Here is a 17,841-nt window from a genome sequence, read left to right on the forward strand (position 1 = left end):
TGAAGAAAAAAGGTTACCCGAGAAGCTCAAAATTTTAGAGATGACCGAAGCCTTGTACGGGCATCCCAGTCGGACGTCCGAAGACCCCTTCGGATATTCGAAGATGATAATTCAAATATTTTTAATATATAACAGTAACTTGGTCGTGCACTCGAATGGCTTCCGAAAGACTTCCTAAATGACCGTTGTAAAGTGAAAAATGGTTAGTTTATTGGGTAGGCTTATAAATACTTGGGCATTCGGGTTTTACCTTCTTTTTAATGACTCAACCGACATCCAAAGCCACCATGAATACTTGGAAATCTATTTTTGGCTAAAAAATCTTCTCACATTCAAACTTGTGCCTTGATTTGGATAAACATTTGAGTTTGGATTTAGGCTATTCTTGTAATCTACTTGGAAAGACTGCAAAGAGCAATTCATTGTGCAATCAACCCCATTGGTAGGTAAAGCAATCTTCTCATTGTAACCCATTCATTGTACAAAGGTGGGAGAGCACCGTTCTTAAACCTCTTTGGAGCTTGTAAAGAGCCATGGATCCGAGCGTAGTGTGGCATCCAACTAGTGGAACACCTCAAGGATAACAAGTTGGGAAGAGTGGAGTAGGCCTTGGGTTTGAAGGCCGAACCACTTAAAATGTGGTGTGTTCACTTTTCTCTAACTCTCTGTTTTACTTTCTTTTGTGATTGTTTAAGTTCTTCTAATTGTGCTAATCACTTAAGAAAGATAATAACTAGTGAATTAAGTTTAATTTGGTAATCAAGGTTAAAATTTTACTTACCAACCAATTCACCCCCATCTTGATTGCTCTAGACTAGAATTCACAAATGTAAAAGCAGAAGAGCCCATGCAAAACAAGAGGTACAGTCGAGCGAGTCAAAATGAGAAAAATGAACTAAAGTATAAACAAGCGGAGTCCAAGTGGTCCGTTTATAGACCTCAACCGCTTTAGTTTCACGACCTCGATTATGGCACACATTAACGGTCCATATCGCAACGCTCCATAGTCATAAAAATGATCAACGCCAAATGGATCTCACTCCCACTCCGATATAATTGCCATCTTTATGACGCACCAATTATCTAAGAATTTAAGGCGCAATCTTTCGTGTAACGCATGCATGCGCATTAACTCCTCCACCACTCTCCATGCACCGAAAATCCCACCAACTCCACGAACACGACAAACAATGGAACACGAAGAGATCTGGAATTCTATTACCCCTGATAAGGCAACCGTTGAGCCACAGAAGACTGGAAACTACTTCCCCAACCCGAACCAACTCGCGGAAGTTGGGGACTTATATTTTGGGGGTAAAATTGGATAGCAAACTGCATATCTACACGTGGCAACTAGGGTTGCAACTTGGGTCGGGCGGGTCGGGTTTTGAAGAACCCAACCCTACCCGAGAAATATATCGGGTCGGGTTTTTTTCCGGAAAACCCACGATTCCCAAACCCGGCCCTACCCATGATAAATCTCAGGTCGGGTCGGACTTTTTTACGTTGACGCAATTTTTTAAGGAAAACTCTTGTTTGGCAAGGCAACTCAACTCATAGAAGTAGAGAAACTCAAGCATTGCAAACTCTTTAGTGCATTAACTAATAACTAGTCCAAAGAGAATAAATTGATGCATTACCAAATGCAAATTATTATATATGAGATAAACAACAAACTATTTAGTGCATTAACTATTTAGTTGAAACTTGAACCCTAGAGCTAAAGGGGGGAAACGAACAGAAGATGGAAAGAGTCCCTGTGATTGCGTGCTTGAGTTTTACTTTTAAGTTTTCACTTTTAAAGTAACAAAGTTCTAGAAAAAAAAATACATACTATAACTTAAGTAACTCGGGTCGGGTCGGGCCCCTTCAAACCCGGCTCGACTCGAGATTCATGCGGGCTTTTGGATCGTAGACCCGGCTCGACCCAAAACCTGAGAAACATGAACCCAACCCAAGCTATTTTCAGGTCGGGTCGATGTGGGTCGGGTAAAACCCGAGCCAAGTTGGAGCCCTAGTGGCAATGCTCGTAAGGGCAGGACAGACCCTTGAATGGGCAAATAACTCCCCTGAAGCCCCTCATGGCGTCATTGCCTGCCAATTCACTCCCACTCACTTTGGAAATCACACAATGTCCCATCATGCCGCTTCTGATGACAAACTGTACAGGATCCAAACACTTTCTAGAGGATCCAAGTGCTTTCCAGCTCCCACCGTATGAGATCTCAGCATCTCCCTTCTGCCACTAGGACAAATCCCATCACCAGTCACATCACGTCTTTGGCTTGTCACCTTCAGCTCCTCGCACCATGCCGAGTGCCGGCACCAGCATTAACGATCGTCATGGTGTCACGTCACTGTCACATCACGCTCAGGAACATGGAACTCCTCCTGTAAAAGGGAACCCTCCACTCTATAGCTAAGAACCTTCCCTGAATTCAAGGGGCTTTTGGTCAGGAATCCTCCTCCACCCACACAGACAATCATGCGCACGCACATGCATACCGTTGTAACCAGAGCACAACACAAAACACCACCCCTCAAGTGCGCGTATCCACCTGGCCCACCCAGCGAATGCTTACCCTATCCCTCCAATGTATTCAGTTGTAATTCTGGTGCCTCCGTCTAACTTGAGTGTCGAAGGGCTCTCCTGGAGTTCCCACACCGGATGGTCCTTAAAATTTTGTCTGTGAGCGCAGGTAGCAGGTCAAGGCAACCTCCCTCCCACCGGATCCAGCCATCGCATCAAGACCTTCCATGCGCTTGTCTGGATTTGAGTAGCATCAATGGTCATGCATCTGAGATCAATGATCTTGATCTTGTAGAGCATCATGAGGCAGACATCATATAATTTCTCTTTTGCAAAATGGGGTGTCTACAGCGTAGCAAAGAAAGAGTTCGATTTTTTTTTCTTAATTTATTATCATTAATTCTCTCACCCATATGAAATGTAATTGTACTTAATTATATACTTTGGGAGTAACTACATATTTTCCTTCATGACAGTTAATTTGGTTTAAAGGTCTCTTATGGATATGGGTCTGAAGGTGAGGATCTAGTGGCGAGTGAGGGTCGCATCTTAACAATTTGTTCTTCATCTACGCCCATCTTTTTTGCAGATAATCCAGCCTCGAAGAAGCGTTTCAGTGCAGTCTCCATGTAATTTTGTCCTTCTCTTACAGTCATTTGCTTCCCAATCCTATTAGGATAGCTGGTCAAGATCTCTTCCCCTTTGAGCACTGCGGCTAGCTGTAGAAGTTCCTGCTGAAGCTCGCTCAATTTCGCATCCTCATTGGCATCGCCGTTCCTGATCTTTGTCGGGATAGGAAGTTGCTCTGTAGTAATCACACAGACAAAAGGAGAGCAGATAAATGTGTGAGAAGGGAAATTTTTTGGGTGGCGATCACTCTTAGCTTATGAGTAGATCACCATTAACAGAAGACTAAACTAACAACAATGTTAAGGAAATGATTTCCGTGCTCCCAGTTTTTTATGAAAATGATATGAAACCATGTTTGGCAACAACGAAATTATTTTTCACGGAATTTTAGTGTCACCCCATGACCCCACTGTGTAAATATTATCCAGTTCTAAGCTTTTACCACCCTCCCCAGTTTTATTTCCAACAGCACTGCCATGCCCAACCCACTCCGCAGGGCCCGCTAGTTGGAGATGCTGAAAATCACAGGGAGAGGGAGAATTCACATACATAGCCTACAAAAATCGTTTCTCCCTATGTGAGATAGGGTAGGCTGGGTGAGAGAAGTGACTTGAGCAGAGATGAATGAGGAAAGGGTGACAAGGGGCTAAAAACAGGGAAAAAATAAATCCCCATGTTTTTTTTTTTATGGAATATCAGTTTACTTGATGACGAGAGAGGGTATGAGAGGGATAGACTAAAGAGAGCTTGAGCGAGGTTAAGGTGCGGAAAGGCTGAAAAACAAGGAACAAAAACTCTACCCAAAATATGATTTGGTTTTTCCTTGCTCTTGAGCCTCTTCTCACCCTCTCCTTAGGCATGCCCTCTAAAATCTCTCCTTTTTCCACCCTCCTCACCTCTCTCACCACTTTATAAACTAATATTCTTTCAAAAAAAAATTCATGTTGCCAAACATGGCCTTACCGGCTTGGTTGTTGATATTTTTGGGAAGAGATGATATTTTCACTCCCCCCCCCCCCCCCCCCCCCCCCGCATTACACGCACGCTCCCCTTATAACATAATTTGATGTCAAAAAGTGTTAAAGTTGCGCACTTTTCACGTCAAATCATGTTATAAGGGGAGCGTGCATTACATAAGGAGAGCATGCACGTAATGCAGGGGGAGTGAAAATATCATCGCCCTTTTGGGAATTGTAATAGTCTTTAATAGCTAATTAGAAATGCGCAATAAAGAGAGGATAGCATTATCAAAATAAAGAGTGCAATATCAATTTCCCAAGCAGAGATGGTGTATCTAACAAAACAAGCAGATTGTATATATATTTGTTCCCCGTAATTAATTAGGGAAATGCAGCACCCCCTTGTTTATCAATTTCACTCCTCAACTCATTTTACACTTCTTTTTAGCTACTAAAGGCTGTTTACAATTCCCAAAATCTGTCGCAGCCGATCAGAGAAAGCCTTTAATAAAGTCGTGCGTGGAAGTGTCATTATCAAATTAAAGAAGCGCAAATATCATTTCTTTTATATATATCATCGTTGAATATAAGAATCAAACAAGTAATCCATAGTCTATTGAAAACACTTTTTCCTTCTTTGGTCAATGAGTAGCTTAGTATAATCAAGGTTTTAAATTTCGGTGGGGGTAATTTTGGTCCTCACTGAAACTGAAATTTTAGCCGAAATCGAAATTCTGTAGGCGAGCTTGAAATGTCGTTTTCTTTAGCCAAAATTCCGGTAATTTCGGCTGAAATTTTGTAAAAGAATAAAAAAATTATATTTTATCAAGAATTTCGCCGAAATTCCAAAAGTTAATTTTATAAATTTCGGCAATTTCGGTTTCAGTCCTCATGGAAGTCCGAAATTTCGAATTTCAGACAAAATTTAAAACCTTGAGTATAATTAGACTTCAACTAATGGGTCTATAGTAGATCGGCCACGGAATGTGTTACAAAAGTATAAATAATTAAATACAACCAACTCTAACAGCTTAATTTTTTGGAGCAATTCGTTGTTTTCACATGGAATCAGATCTATTGTCGCACAATAGGTACTTGCTTCTTCGAGAAATTATATGGTGTGAGCCCTTCTAGTTCCTCATTTTTCAAAAAGTGTTGTAAGGCCTACCCCATTGGATGATCAAACCGTCCATTTGATGGGACACAATGTAAATAGGTTGGGCCCAAAAAAATATTTGCAAAGGATGATCATAGCCTTTTCAAGGAAATGCATATTATGGAAACCTCTATAGATGGGAAGATTGAAATCATAACCTATTTATGTTATGGCCCAACAAATGGACAGTTTGGATCATCCAATGGTGCAGGAGGTACAGTACATTTAGAAATACGGGACTATAAGGGCTTCACCACATAAAATCTCCGGTTCTAAAACCAATAACTCCTTGGTATTAAAAAGAAGGGCCACATGTGTCTGGCTAAGGTAACACAGGCGGTGAAGTATTAAAAAAAGTGCGGCCTAGTGCACGAGGCTGCTGCCATTGCGGGCTCTGGGGAGGGCTGGATGTAAGCAGCCTGACCCCTGCTTTGCAGAGAGGCTGTTTCAGTAACTGAACCCGTGATGTACACGGCTGCTGAAGTATAAATGATTAAATAAAACCAATTCTAACCACTCAAGCTTTTGGAGCAATTGGTTATTTCACAGAAAGCAATTAGAGAATAGTTACTACCTGGGCAATCTGTTCTGGGTTCAGTTCTAGTTTGCAATATGCCATCAAAGGTGCCAGCCCAAGCTTCTCTCTTTGTAAGGGAAGGAGCGGAAAGTTTGAAAATCTTCCTTACAGTTGCAGGTATGGACGAATGCTCGAATTCCGAGGAAGGAAATGGTGATCCTTTAGGCCCGTGAACCACTGCATATAACAGAAAAAAGTAAATAAACTTCATTTAAATTAATGTTTATGAGTAAGTATCAAACAGATAATAAATAGTACCAATATATTTGATTATTGGTACATGATAAATTCCATATGAAATTCTAATAAACCCTTCACAGTAAAGGCTTCACGTATGACCCAACCTTATCCGCATAAAATTCCGTTTAAAAAAAAAAAAAAAAAAAAAAAAAAACTTTCGCCTTAAAATAGAAATTAGAAACTATGTTGTCAACTAGATTGCCAAAATTTCAGCTACTAAACGGATAGAAAAGAGTTTTGTGAAAGAAATGTGAATTAGAGAACGAAAATAATAGGGAGGGTGAAAAAAGAGAGAATGCCACTAGCATTATCATAGGACTTGCCCTGGCTCCTGATCTTGTATAGAGGGGATAGCAATCAAGACAAACTAAAGAGTAGGCAAAGCAACCCATGGTCTCTACCCTATTCTTCTTTACCATCTAGATTAGGATTGGATTGGATGACTAACAAGTGGTGAGAAGTTAAAGAAAATGAGGGAAGGTGGAGATTTATTTTGGCAAAGGTGCAAAGGCATAGAAGTTGTAGACGAATCCACCCTTTTTTGTTGTAGTTATTAACATTAGGAGGCCCCTATTTGGATTGCAAGAATTTTCTGGAAAAGTTTAGAAAAGAAAAATATTTCTAAAAGTCCCTACTTTGTTTTGCACATGAGAAAAGATTACCTAAATCAACCCTATTCAATTTTTATTTAGAGGGAGAACATTAATATATGATGATGTCCATCTAAATCAAGCATAATCATATCATTTCCAGCAATTAAGGAAAGAAAAAACCTTATCAAGAAAAATGTTCCATCAAAAATGTTTTCCTTGCAATCCAAACAGGGCCTTGGGATTTTTTACAGGTCTTTAAAGATGGGTTGTTTCGGGGGTTTTATCTTAAGCTGTACCCTTTCAATTATGTCTAATAAATGGGTTTGAAAAGATATCATGATTTTAGTTCCTTATTATTTAATTTAGGACTTTTGAGGTCTTGGCAAGAAATTGCACAAACAAAAAAGGTTGGCTTTTTTATGGGTTTTAAAAGTTAAAATGGATATTTTGTTGGTGGGAATGTCGAGAAGATAGAATTCTATAGAGTTGCTTCATGGCGCTTAATCGCTTTCCTTAAGACCAATTTTGCCCCCACCAGTTGTGTACAAAGGGGATCCGTGAATTGTCTCCAAGATACAATGAAGCCTAGCTTGTAGGAAGATCCTACAAATGTTTGACGACGCCTCACAGAAGCGGAATCAAACCCAAAAGCCTCTTTAAGAACTTCAAGCCTTAGAAAAATCACTAAAACTGTTTCTGCAGAAAACAGTGTTTAGTGCACTGTAAACTAAACTTTGAGAAAACAATAAAGTAGGAGATTGCAAGAGAAGAAAAAGAATACAGCACTAACTGTTTTTCTGTGTATTCAAAAGACAGATTCCTGCTACTTTTATAGAGCATTTAATGTCTATTCATTAAGAGAAACATCCCTTCAAGACATCTCTTGGATCGGTTTGAATGATGACCATTCGATCACAACACTTTGCAATTTAAGTGTTCTGGATCATCCACCCTTGTGTTTGAAAATCATCAATGACTGTTGGAAAGCAAAAGACATGAAAGAAGTTTGAAAACGGAAGTGAGAAACAATGTCTATTTTCTCCCAATTGATAGATTTTCGAACAATCGCGGTCGCCCGTTGATAGGCTTCTGGACTTTTTATTTTTTTCGATCCAAAGAATCGCGGTCGACCAAGGCTACCGCAGTCGACCGGCCATACCTTTCTGGAAATCGTTTACATTTCCAGTAACTAATCCGCTGTCGCCCGATAACCTGCGGTCGACCGGCCCTGTTTCAAAATTGTGCTTCTAATTCAAAAATAACTTGTGAAAATTCATTTAATTTTCCAATACCATTTTGAAAATCTCTAACATATTTTAGGATTAACTTTAGTTTATGATTTTTAGGGAAGCACCAGAGGTCTTCTTTATCCCAAATTTTTATGGCTTTTTTGTGGAGTGATTTTTATATACTATGAATGATATGATGCTGTTTTTCATCCCTTTTGAGTTTGAGTAATTTTTTCAGGACTTGCTGCAATTTTAAGATTTACTCAATCGACATGATTAGTTTTGAGGTTATTCTTTATTTTTCTGGAATTTTCTCTTAGGAATAAGATCTTGCAATGATCTTTAGAGTAGATAAAATTGTTGGAAAGGGAGTTGAAATCTTTGAATTATAAACTAGAAATTATTTTTCTTAAATCAATTTCTAAACAGAGAAGGTTCTGATTACTCGGGATGCTGAACATGAATTGATCACAGAAATAACCATAAGTGGGACAAATTTAGGAGGAATATGCATGATGGAAAGGGATGAGATGGAAGAAAGACAATGTTCTTAAATGCTGTAATTTCTGTAATGTATGATCTTAGAGGAATGCTAGACTCAAGGGTGCCCTTGCAAAAAATAGATGAAAAGGCACCCCTATTGGCTGCATGGTGCCAAAGTGCATTTAACATTCTTTGCGTTTACATTTTTCAGATTTATTCTAAATGCACTCTGGTGAAATGCAGCCAATGGGGGCACCCTTTCAGCTTATTTCTGCAAGGCGCCCTTCAGTCTAGCATTCCTGATGTATATGAATGTTCATGTACCTAAATAGTGATATATGGAGCTAAGAACTTGGTAGAAAGTGAATATATAATTGGAGTGGATGATGATACATTGTTGAAAGTTAATTTACATCAAGTTTTAATTCCTGAGGAAAATTTTGAGAACAAAGAGGACTCAATTTAAGAAAAATTTGAATGTTGCCAAAAGGATGGATTAAATAATCCAACGGCCGCAAAATCAAAGCCAGAAATAAGATAATGTTGATGAGCAATTTGAGTGACTGAATAAAAATCAGAAATTTTGGAGGGAATAATCAAATAAAAACTGGAAAAATTGAGGCAGGATCAAATCAAAATATCTTGAGGTCATGGTTTATAATCTGACCAAAATATACGTCTTGGGTTCATCACCCACCACCAACATAGACATGGTATTTGATCATATGATCAAGACAATCCACACTGTAGATACCAATCAATAGATGTTAGAATATGTGAGATCCTATGGTTGGATTGCATGTAGATCTCATGGTTGGAGTGGATTATCTTGGTGGTAGATTAAGCAAGTTGGTCAGATGAGGTAACGTGAATATATTAGGCAACCAGATTAGAATAGCAACTAAGTTGATGATTATATCTTTATCTCTTTCCATAATTACTCCTTATAGTTTAATGTTTATCTCTTGAGTGTTCTAGATAAACATTCATTTATGTCTCATTGTAATCATAAAAGAATTAGTGAAATCTTCTAATTATAGATGAACCATGATACAAATCCTAATCCTCCAATCAAATTAGTGGGCTTCAAATACATCAGGATTCAGGACAGAAAATTCACATCCAGTGGATAAATACTAATTACTAGATCAATGAGCTTCCAATGGACGGTTGAAAACAAAACAATGAATGATCTACCTAATTAATGATTAGGATTGTGAAGCCGGTGTTGTTCGTGGCCCACATAAGATGGGGCCCACAATAATGAACGTTTGGATCGGCTAACTCTACAGCTAAAAGCACTAATAATTATCTTGGAAATGTTATAGAAAAACCCTATTTTGATATTTGCACAAACCCAGCTTTCATTTTGTATTTAAAGAGCTGTTAAAAGGTTATTATATTTCCTAAAAAGCTCTCACGAGCCAGCTAAGAAGAAAAGACTTTCATTTAGTACTTAAAAGAAGAAAAGACTCTCATTTAGCATTTAAAGAGCTGTTAAAAAGTTACTATTTTTCCCAAAAAGCTCTAAGGACTAAGGAGCAAATTAAAGAAGAAAAAACAGCTGGATTTGTGCAAATATCAAAATATACATGTGCTGATAACATTTTCCTGATAATATAGTCAGGGTGATGATATTTTAACTCCCCTGCATTACACGCACGGCAACTTTAACGCTTTTTGACGTCAGATAACATTATAGGGTGGCGCATGCGTAATGCAGGAGGGGTGAAATATCATGCCCAGTCAAGTGAAAATGACGTCAGCACTCTCATTTTTCTTATATAATAACACTTACTTTACCAAACACCCTTCTAGTAGAGCAATGTAAAGTCAGACTCACCTGTGCCCTTGTCAATCCAAGGCGAGATCATGATGGTGGGGACCCTGACCCCCAACCGATCGAACTTGAAGAAGAATGGCTCGGGCCCAACAATCCCATCGGGGCTCGGAACTCCGGTCACCGGCGTCGGGACATGGTCGAAAAACCCACCATGCTCATCATAGGTAATCACCATCAGCGTCTCATTCCACTGGGGGCTCGCCCGCAGAGCCTCATAAATCTCCTTAATAAACATCTGCCCCTGAAACACATCGTGTGAAGGATGATCATCGTTTGCGGGATTCTGCTTCGAATCCATATATCTCTGTTCTATCACAGCATAGTTCGGGAGTTTCCCATTCTTCGCATGAGCCTTAAACTCTGAAGCAAAAGAATGGAACTTGGTTACGTACTTAAGCTTTCGTAAGTTTCGATAAAAGAGAACGGCCGGGACATTTTGGTAGTAGATGCTGAAAGAGAAGCCCTCGTCGTATAGATTGTCGAAAATGGTTGTTTGGGGGAAACCCAAAGCGAGCTGCATTGGGTCATTGCTCGTGGCACCGTGAGAGGTTCCCGAGTGGACGAAGAGACGATTGGGCTGAGTCGAAGAGGGGACCGAGGCGAACCAGCGATCAAACACGGCGAACTCGGATACGAGGGTTTTGTACACCGCAACCTAATGCAGGCAGGAATAATATGTAATCACTTCAATTAATCATCAAAAGTTAACTAAACTTCCATACAACATGCCTACATATACAGGCAATAAAATATTATAAATATTATAAATAATAAAAATCATAAAAATTAAAATTATAGAAATAAAAATCCTAGAAACTAAATAACATGAAAATAAATCCATAAAAGTTCTAACAGGCAAAATGACCCTTACCATTTCAGGCTGGAAGCCGTTCATGACACTGTAAGACATGTTGGTTGAGTTGGTCATGGAGAAGGCTTGTTGGGCGAATCCATTCATGAGAGGAATGGAAGAGGAAGAGTTGTCATTGGGGGATCCGAAGATTTGTTCTCGAATGGCTTGGAAGGAGTGGCCCGGATCTGGGTCTACGTAGTGGGATTGGTCTTTGAAGTAAAAGAGGGGTGAGTTGGGATCTGTTGTGGAGAGTCGGTTCGATTCGGCCCCGGTCACACCATTGATTTTTGGGTTGAGGCTTTTCATCCATCCGAGCATATGGTCGAATGATCGGTTTTCCATTACCACTATGACCACTGTTTTTATTGGACTTGAAACGGCACTGGTCCATGAGATTGCTAGACATGTTAGGATAAGAAAAGATGAAGCCTGTATCTGGACCTTCTTCTTCTTCTTCCCTACCTCTCCATTAATGGCCGTCATGAGAGAGACAGAGAGAGATAGCTAAAGCGAGATTATGATAAAAAAGACACCCTCTTTTTCACGGGAAGCGTATATCCTTTTATAGTGCGATTCCATCGGATATCATTTTCCTTTAATATTGTTTAATAGTTGGTCCCACTTTTGGTTGATTTGAACCGTCACTTGATTTTTGCTTTGGATATATTATGACTCATAAGATACACGCCAATAATGTAGTCTTGGCGTTCGGGAATGAGTGATCTTCGTCGTCCAACGGTCGGCTATATGCAGTTTTTGTCTTTTTGACGCTAATTGACATTTTTGGATCTTAGGAAGAGATAATGGGGGGAGACAAATGACCCATAGAGAGCCAAAGCAAGGCCTATCAAGTGGAGGATCCAGCTGGGACCCACTATTCAGTAGTGGACATGCCCTACTATAGTATCTTTCCTACCACATGGTCGGCCCCACCAATATTGGCTCAACTTCTAGAAAAATAACTACAAAAATTTCCTATTTCCTCCTCCCGGGAAATGACACCTCAACAACCATATTTAGATATTTTCTCTAACCGAGCTGTCAAAAGTCTATTACATTTCACAAAAAGATCTCGCGAGCAAGTTAAAGGAGAAAACACAGCTGGGTTTTTGCAAAGGGCAGTGATAAATCGACTCCCCAAATGGATAAAGTGACTCCCCATGTGTCTATCTCTCTCCTCTTTCTCTCTCTAACCTAGAGGAGAGAGAAAGACACATGGGGAGTTGATTTATCACTCCCCTTTTGCAAAATATCAATATACAGTTGTGCTGATAACATTTCCCTTCTTTTCTTTCCAAATTTTATGTCATTATTTTTTAGAAGAACTTATATTAGGGCTGCAACAGGGTCGGGTTGGGTCGGGTTTTTCAAAACCCTAGCCCAACCCTGGATCCCATTATCTCAGTCCTGACCCACCTTGACCCTGAGTCAGGGCCAGAAAACCTCAACCCATTACTCGCCCTATAGGGTATTGTGCTGGCCCTGGCCCGCCCTGAGTGGCCCTGATTGGGCAGGGCCGGGCCGGGCCAGGCCGGCCCTAATTGACCCTAGTGCAAATACCTGTTAAGAGTACCAAAAATAAAGCAACCACTTATCATATGGAATAAAATGATCAATAAACAGAGAAAGGGAACAAAATAAGACAATATGAATTCAACAACATGAAGGGCAATAGAGACAATTAATAATAATAATATAAAGAAACATCAATCCAAGATAATAGAAAACATTAGCAAAACAAACATGCACAGATGGTTCAATTATATAATAGAAAACTCAGGGTTGGGCCAGGTCAGGGTACCCGAGGCATTAACCCAAAACCCGCCCGACCTGAGTCAGGGTCTAAAAAAATGAACCCTGACCCGCCCTCAGGGTTTGAAAATCCAGCCCTGATTCTGTTCGGGCTCAGGGTGGGTCAGGGCTGGTCAAGGCTGACAGGGCCAAACTTGCACCCCTACCTTATATCTTGCAGCTGCGTGAAGTCTAGAATTTTTTTTAAAAAAAATTCTCATGGGGCCCACTTTCTACGATGATCCAGATAGTTTCAAACATGACCCACAACATAGATAGGTTATAAGTTGTAACCCTTAAACCATCTCTGTAGCATGAACTCAGCCCTTGGATTAGTAGAGGTTTATATAATGTGGAGTCCCTACTAATTGGAGGGTTAGGAGCATTCTATGTACATGATTTACCGGGTACAACCTATTTACGTTTTGACATAACAAATGAATGGTTTGGATCACCCTGCGAAGTGGAACCCCTATGTCACTTTTGAAAAATACTAGACTTCAGCGCACACACCATATAAAATCTCTATTTTTTAGAGAGGCTATGCATAAAGTCACCTTCACGATCAATGGTAAGGGACAATTTTGGGGTCCCCTCCATGAGGATATGTATGTAAAAAAGCAAGATCTTTAATTGATCTTATTACATCAAGATGCAACGTATAGAGACCTGGTCCCACCGTAAGTGAAAATCTCATGCGTAGATAAATGACCAAGTAAAATTAACAATACGTTTTTCTCATCAGAATTCTAAACGAGGCTTGATGAATTAATTAGGGGCGCAACTCGGGTAGGGTTAGGTCGGGTTGAGGCCCACCCGAACCCGACCCAAGGAACCATTTACTCAACCCGAACCCAACCCGACCCAATTTCCATCCCGTCGAGGTTCAACCCGACCCGGAACTCTTTTCCCTACCCGAACCCAACCCAATCCAACCCGTGTTTTTAAGCTTACATAAAAAAGTTCAAAGTTCGGGTTTCGGTCGGGTCGGGTTGCCCAAGCCCTCAACCCGAACCTGACCTGAACTCAACCCAACCCGACCCGACTTTTTTAGGGTTGAACCCGACCTGAGTTGCACCCCTATGTCCACTCAGCTCAGACACATCGTGGTGTTTATATGATCAACGGTCTAAGTAATTATAGATACATGTCACCAAGTTGAACCAAAAATTGACTACAATCATTGATCCCAATGCACCGTTTGCTTAATTAGCTGGTCTCTTTCCCTAGTTTTTAATGAGAAATTATATGATGAAAGGGCATACAATCACTCAGAAAGTGAGCTAACCCGTTTGAAGTCCGTCACGAGGAAGCTATTGTTTGCGTTTGTTATTCAATGGCTACGGTTAGGTAAGGCTGACGTTTGGTATTTTGAGTTTGTTATTTATAACAACCATTCATAGAAAGCAAATAACTGATTTTTGCACACGAGAGGTCCAAAACGACAGGAGAAGTAGTTCAAGAGAATGAGCACACGTTAAGTGTGAACGATCGTTCTTATAGTACCACACAGCACCCTTGTACATAGATTGTACGCCTTAAGAACGAGGATCAAAATTTCAGTTCTTGGCGACAGTTTAAAAATAAATTTAGATGAGGGATTTGCTTGCCAATTTTGAGGAAAGCCATTTCGCAACTCACTTTTGCAGGAGTCAACAGCCACCACAGATGAATTAACTAACGACTGTGTGTTACATGCATAATGAAATTACTTGTGATGTGGTTGTTGGATATAAGCATGATGATGTAGTTGTTGGAATAAACCACATGGATTTTGGGCAGATATTAGACAATGAGAATTGTGAGGTGTTGTTATCACTTTGCAATGTTTTAGGAGCTGTTGCTATTGTTTAGGAGTGTTGCACGTAGATGATATATGTTGTTGCTGGATGAGAATAGTGTTAGTGTATTAGGATTTAAGCAAGGATGCTTAAAGCATTACACCCAAGGTATCTAGTTTGGAATACCTAGTTTGTTGCCTCCAGCCCCTATATATAGAGATACACTAGGGTTATAAGAGGTTAATGGGCTCCAGCCCAAATGGGCCCACTACACCTGGTCCATTACCTATTAGCCTTATATTAGAACATACATGTGTTATATTATATACCTAACAATCTCCTCCTATGTTCTACATATAGCACAATCCAATAGATAGTTAATGTGATGTCCAAACAAAATTATTGAATCATCCATATCATCATATCAATAAAGATCTGTAATCCAACTTAAAACAAAATACTTTAAAGAATAACCAAGAGTTTTAGAAATAATCTAAACTCAAACATAAGTAGTTTCACATGTAGGTGAACTATTTAATCAACTGAAAAGAAAATAATAGTTCCCACTGCTCTATAAGGTTTCACTCATCAAGTAAGTCATCATCATCAAGATCCAAATTGAGGCAATCTCCTCAATTTTCGTCAATTTCTGTAAATTATCAAATATGAATTTCATTAAAATGAATCCAATCATTTGTGTATTTTACTAAAAGTATCTAGTTCTACAGAAAGAATGTACAATTTCATAATGGCGGAAAATAAATATCAATATCAATAAGCATCAATGTCAAGTTTCAATCAAGAACCAGACATAAACAGTTCTTTACAAAGAACTATTCCATGTTTCCATTTGGAATGTTGCAGGCATCATATCCAAATTGAGTTAAGCTGTATCATCAAGTTTGGAATAAAACAACCTGTCCCAAAAAGGTCATGTCATCAAATGTGGAATGACATAAAGATAACTGTTAACATCATTGAAACATATCAAGTGCTTATCTTGGCCAAGATAGGGAGATTCAAAAATTCAAAATAATATGAATGTAGGTTAAGACACGTCTACACAGTCTTTAACCCCATCTCCCCCACAGTTTTGAATATTCGATCTTTGTTCAGTCCCTTCGTAAGAGCATCGGCCATATTATTCTTCGATCTCACATCAACCAAAGTGATAATACCTTGTTCTAGAAGATAATTCAGCGTGGCATGTTTCAGCCTGACATGTCTCCTCTTACCATTAAAGAGTGAGTTTTTCCCAATCGTAATTGTAGCTTGATTATCACAGAACAAACTTAAAGACTTAATCTTTAAATGGGTCAATGGAATGTCCAGGATCAGATCTCTTATCCACTCTGCTTCATCTCATGTAGAAGCTAAAGCATAAAGTTCTGATTCCATAGATGACAGAGCAATACAAGTCTGTCTCTTTGACTTCCATGCGACAGTGGCTCCACCCAGTGTAAAAACATAACCACTGGTAGATTTACTGTCTCCTAATTCTGAGCCCCATGATGCATCAGAATACCCTTCCAGGATAGGAGGATGGCCATTATAACATAGAGCATATCCTTGAGTACCCTTAAAGTATCTCATCAGCCTCATAAGAGCTTCCCAGTGCTCATGGCCAGGATTACTAGTGAAACGACTCAGCATGCCAACTGTAAAGGCTATGTCTGGCCTAGTGCAACTCATAGCATATATGAGACTACCAATCAGTTTAGAATAATCTAACTGATTCACACTGTCTCCTTCATTAGAGATCAGCTTCTTGGTATAATCAAATGGTGTCTCAATCGGTTTACACTCACTGTATCCCCATGTAGAAAGTAGTTTTTCAATATAATGGGCTTGGCTAAGAATAATCCCCTGCCTTTCAAAAATTACTTTCATACCAAGAATGGTGTCAACCACACCAAGATCTTTCATGTCGAATTCTTGAGCCAAAGTTGTTTTCACGTCACTCACTACAGAGAGATCGGAACCAAGAATCAACATATCGTCTACATACAAACAAATAATCGCAACCTTATTCGACACAGAACGATAGTAAAGGCATTTATCTGAGTAACTGGTCTGAAAACCAAAGCTCTTTACTACCTTGTCAAATTTTTGAAGCCACAATTTAGGTGCTTGTTTAAGACCATACAAAGATTTGTGTAACTTACAAACTCTGTTCTCGAAACCCTCAATGACAAACCCTTCAGGTTGGTTCATGTAGATTTCTTCTGTGAGGTCTCCATTAAGGAAAGCCGTTTTTACATCCATTTGATGCACAACATACTTCTCAATAGAAGCCAAAGCAAGAAGAATTCTTATCGTTGCCAAATGACAGACCGGTGAGTAAACATCAAAGTAGTCTATCCCACTGACTTGAGTATAGCCCTTAGCTACTAAACGTGCTTTATACCGAGCTATGGATCCGTCAGGATTAAGTTTCTTCTTCAAAATCCACTTACAGCCCACAGTCTTAGCCCCTTTTGGCAAATCGACTAGCTGCCAAGTTTGATTTTGTAACAGAGAGCTCATTTCATCATCAATGGCATCTACCCACAACAAAAAGTCCCTAGATCTCATCGCTTCCTTATAGGTTGATGGATCATTCTCTACATGGTAGGTCACAAAGTCCTTAACAAAGTTCTTGGGTACTCTATCTCTTGTAGAAACTCTTAAAGGTTCTGATGTAGAAATCAGTGTAGGACAGGTGTCAGAAGTATTCTGTTCAAACTCTACATGCGATTCTGTAATCATCTCAGTATCGCCAGGTAAGTTCAAACCATCTCTAGATTCTATAACCAAATTGGTAGATAGATCCAAAAACCGATCAGCAGCACTATCTTCTGCACCACCTAGATAAACACAAGTGTTTGTTCGAGGTCCTACCTTAGGTCTTCTAGGGTCTTGTATCCTCACATAAGCAATACAGCCCAAAGTCTTAAGAGTGTCATATCTACAAGGATGTTTATGCCATAACTCATAAGGAGTAGAGGGCAACTTAGAGTGTGGCACTCTATTCAGGATGTGATTTGCAGTTAAAGCTGCTTCTCCCCAATAGCTAGTAGGCATGCCAGCTGTCAATAACATAGAGTTTAACATTTCAGTTAACGTCCGGTTCTTACATTCAGCTATGCCATTAGATTGAGGTGAGTAAGGAGCAGTAGTTTCAAGTATTATGCCCT

The 17,841-nt window shown here is 39.6% G+C and overlaps 1 protein-coding gene across 1 annotated transcript; it reads right to left on the reverse strand.

The window, feature by feature from the left end:
* Positions 1-2,883: 2,883 nt before the first annotated feature.
* Positions 2,884-11,642, reverse strand: NPC2 (non-specific phospholipase C2). Its single transcript, XM_077362250.1, has 4 exons — positions 11,112-11,642; positions 10,241-10,895; positions 5,850-6,029; positions 2,884-3,335 (listed from the first exon to the last, which is right to left on the reverse strand). Exons 1-4 carry the CDS (start codon positions 11,574-11,576, stop codon positions 3,028-3,030), a joined length of 1,608 nt encoding a protein of 535 aa, XP_077218365.1. The 5' UTR covers positions 11,577-11,642; the 3' UTR covers positions 2,884-3,027.
* Positions 11,643-17,841: the final 6,199 nt, after the last annotated feature.

Source organism: Tasmannia lanceolata, unplaced genomic scaffold (genome assembly GCF_043159265.1).
Source record: "Tasmannia lanceolata isolate RefF3 unplaced genomic scaffold, GAP_Taslan_0.1 ptg000019l, whole genome shotgun sequence".
Classification (NCBI taxonomy): Eukaryota; Viridiplantae; Streptophyta; class Magnoliopsida; order Canellales; family Winteraceae; genus Tasmannia; species Tasmannia lanceolata.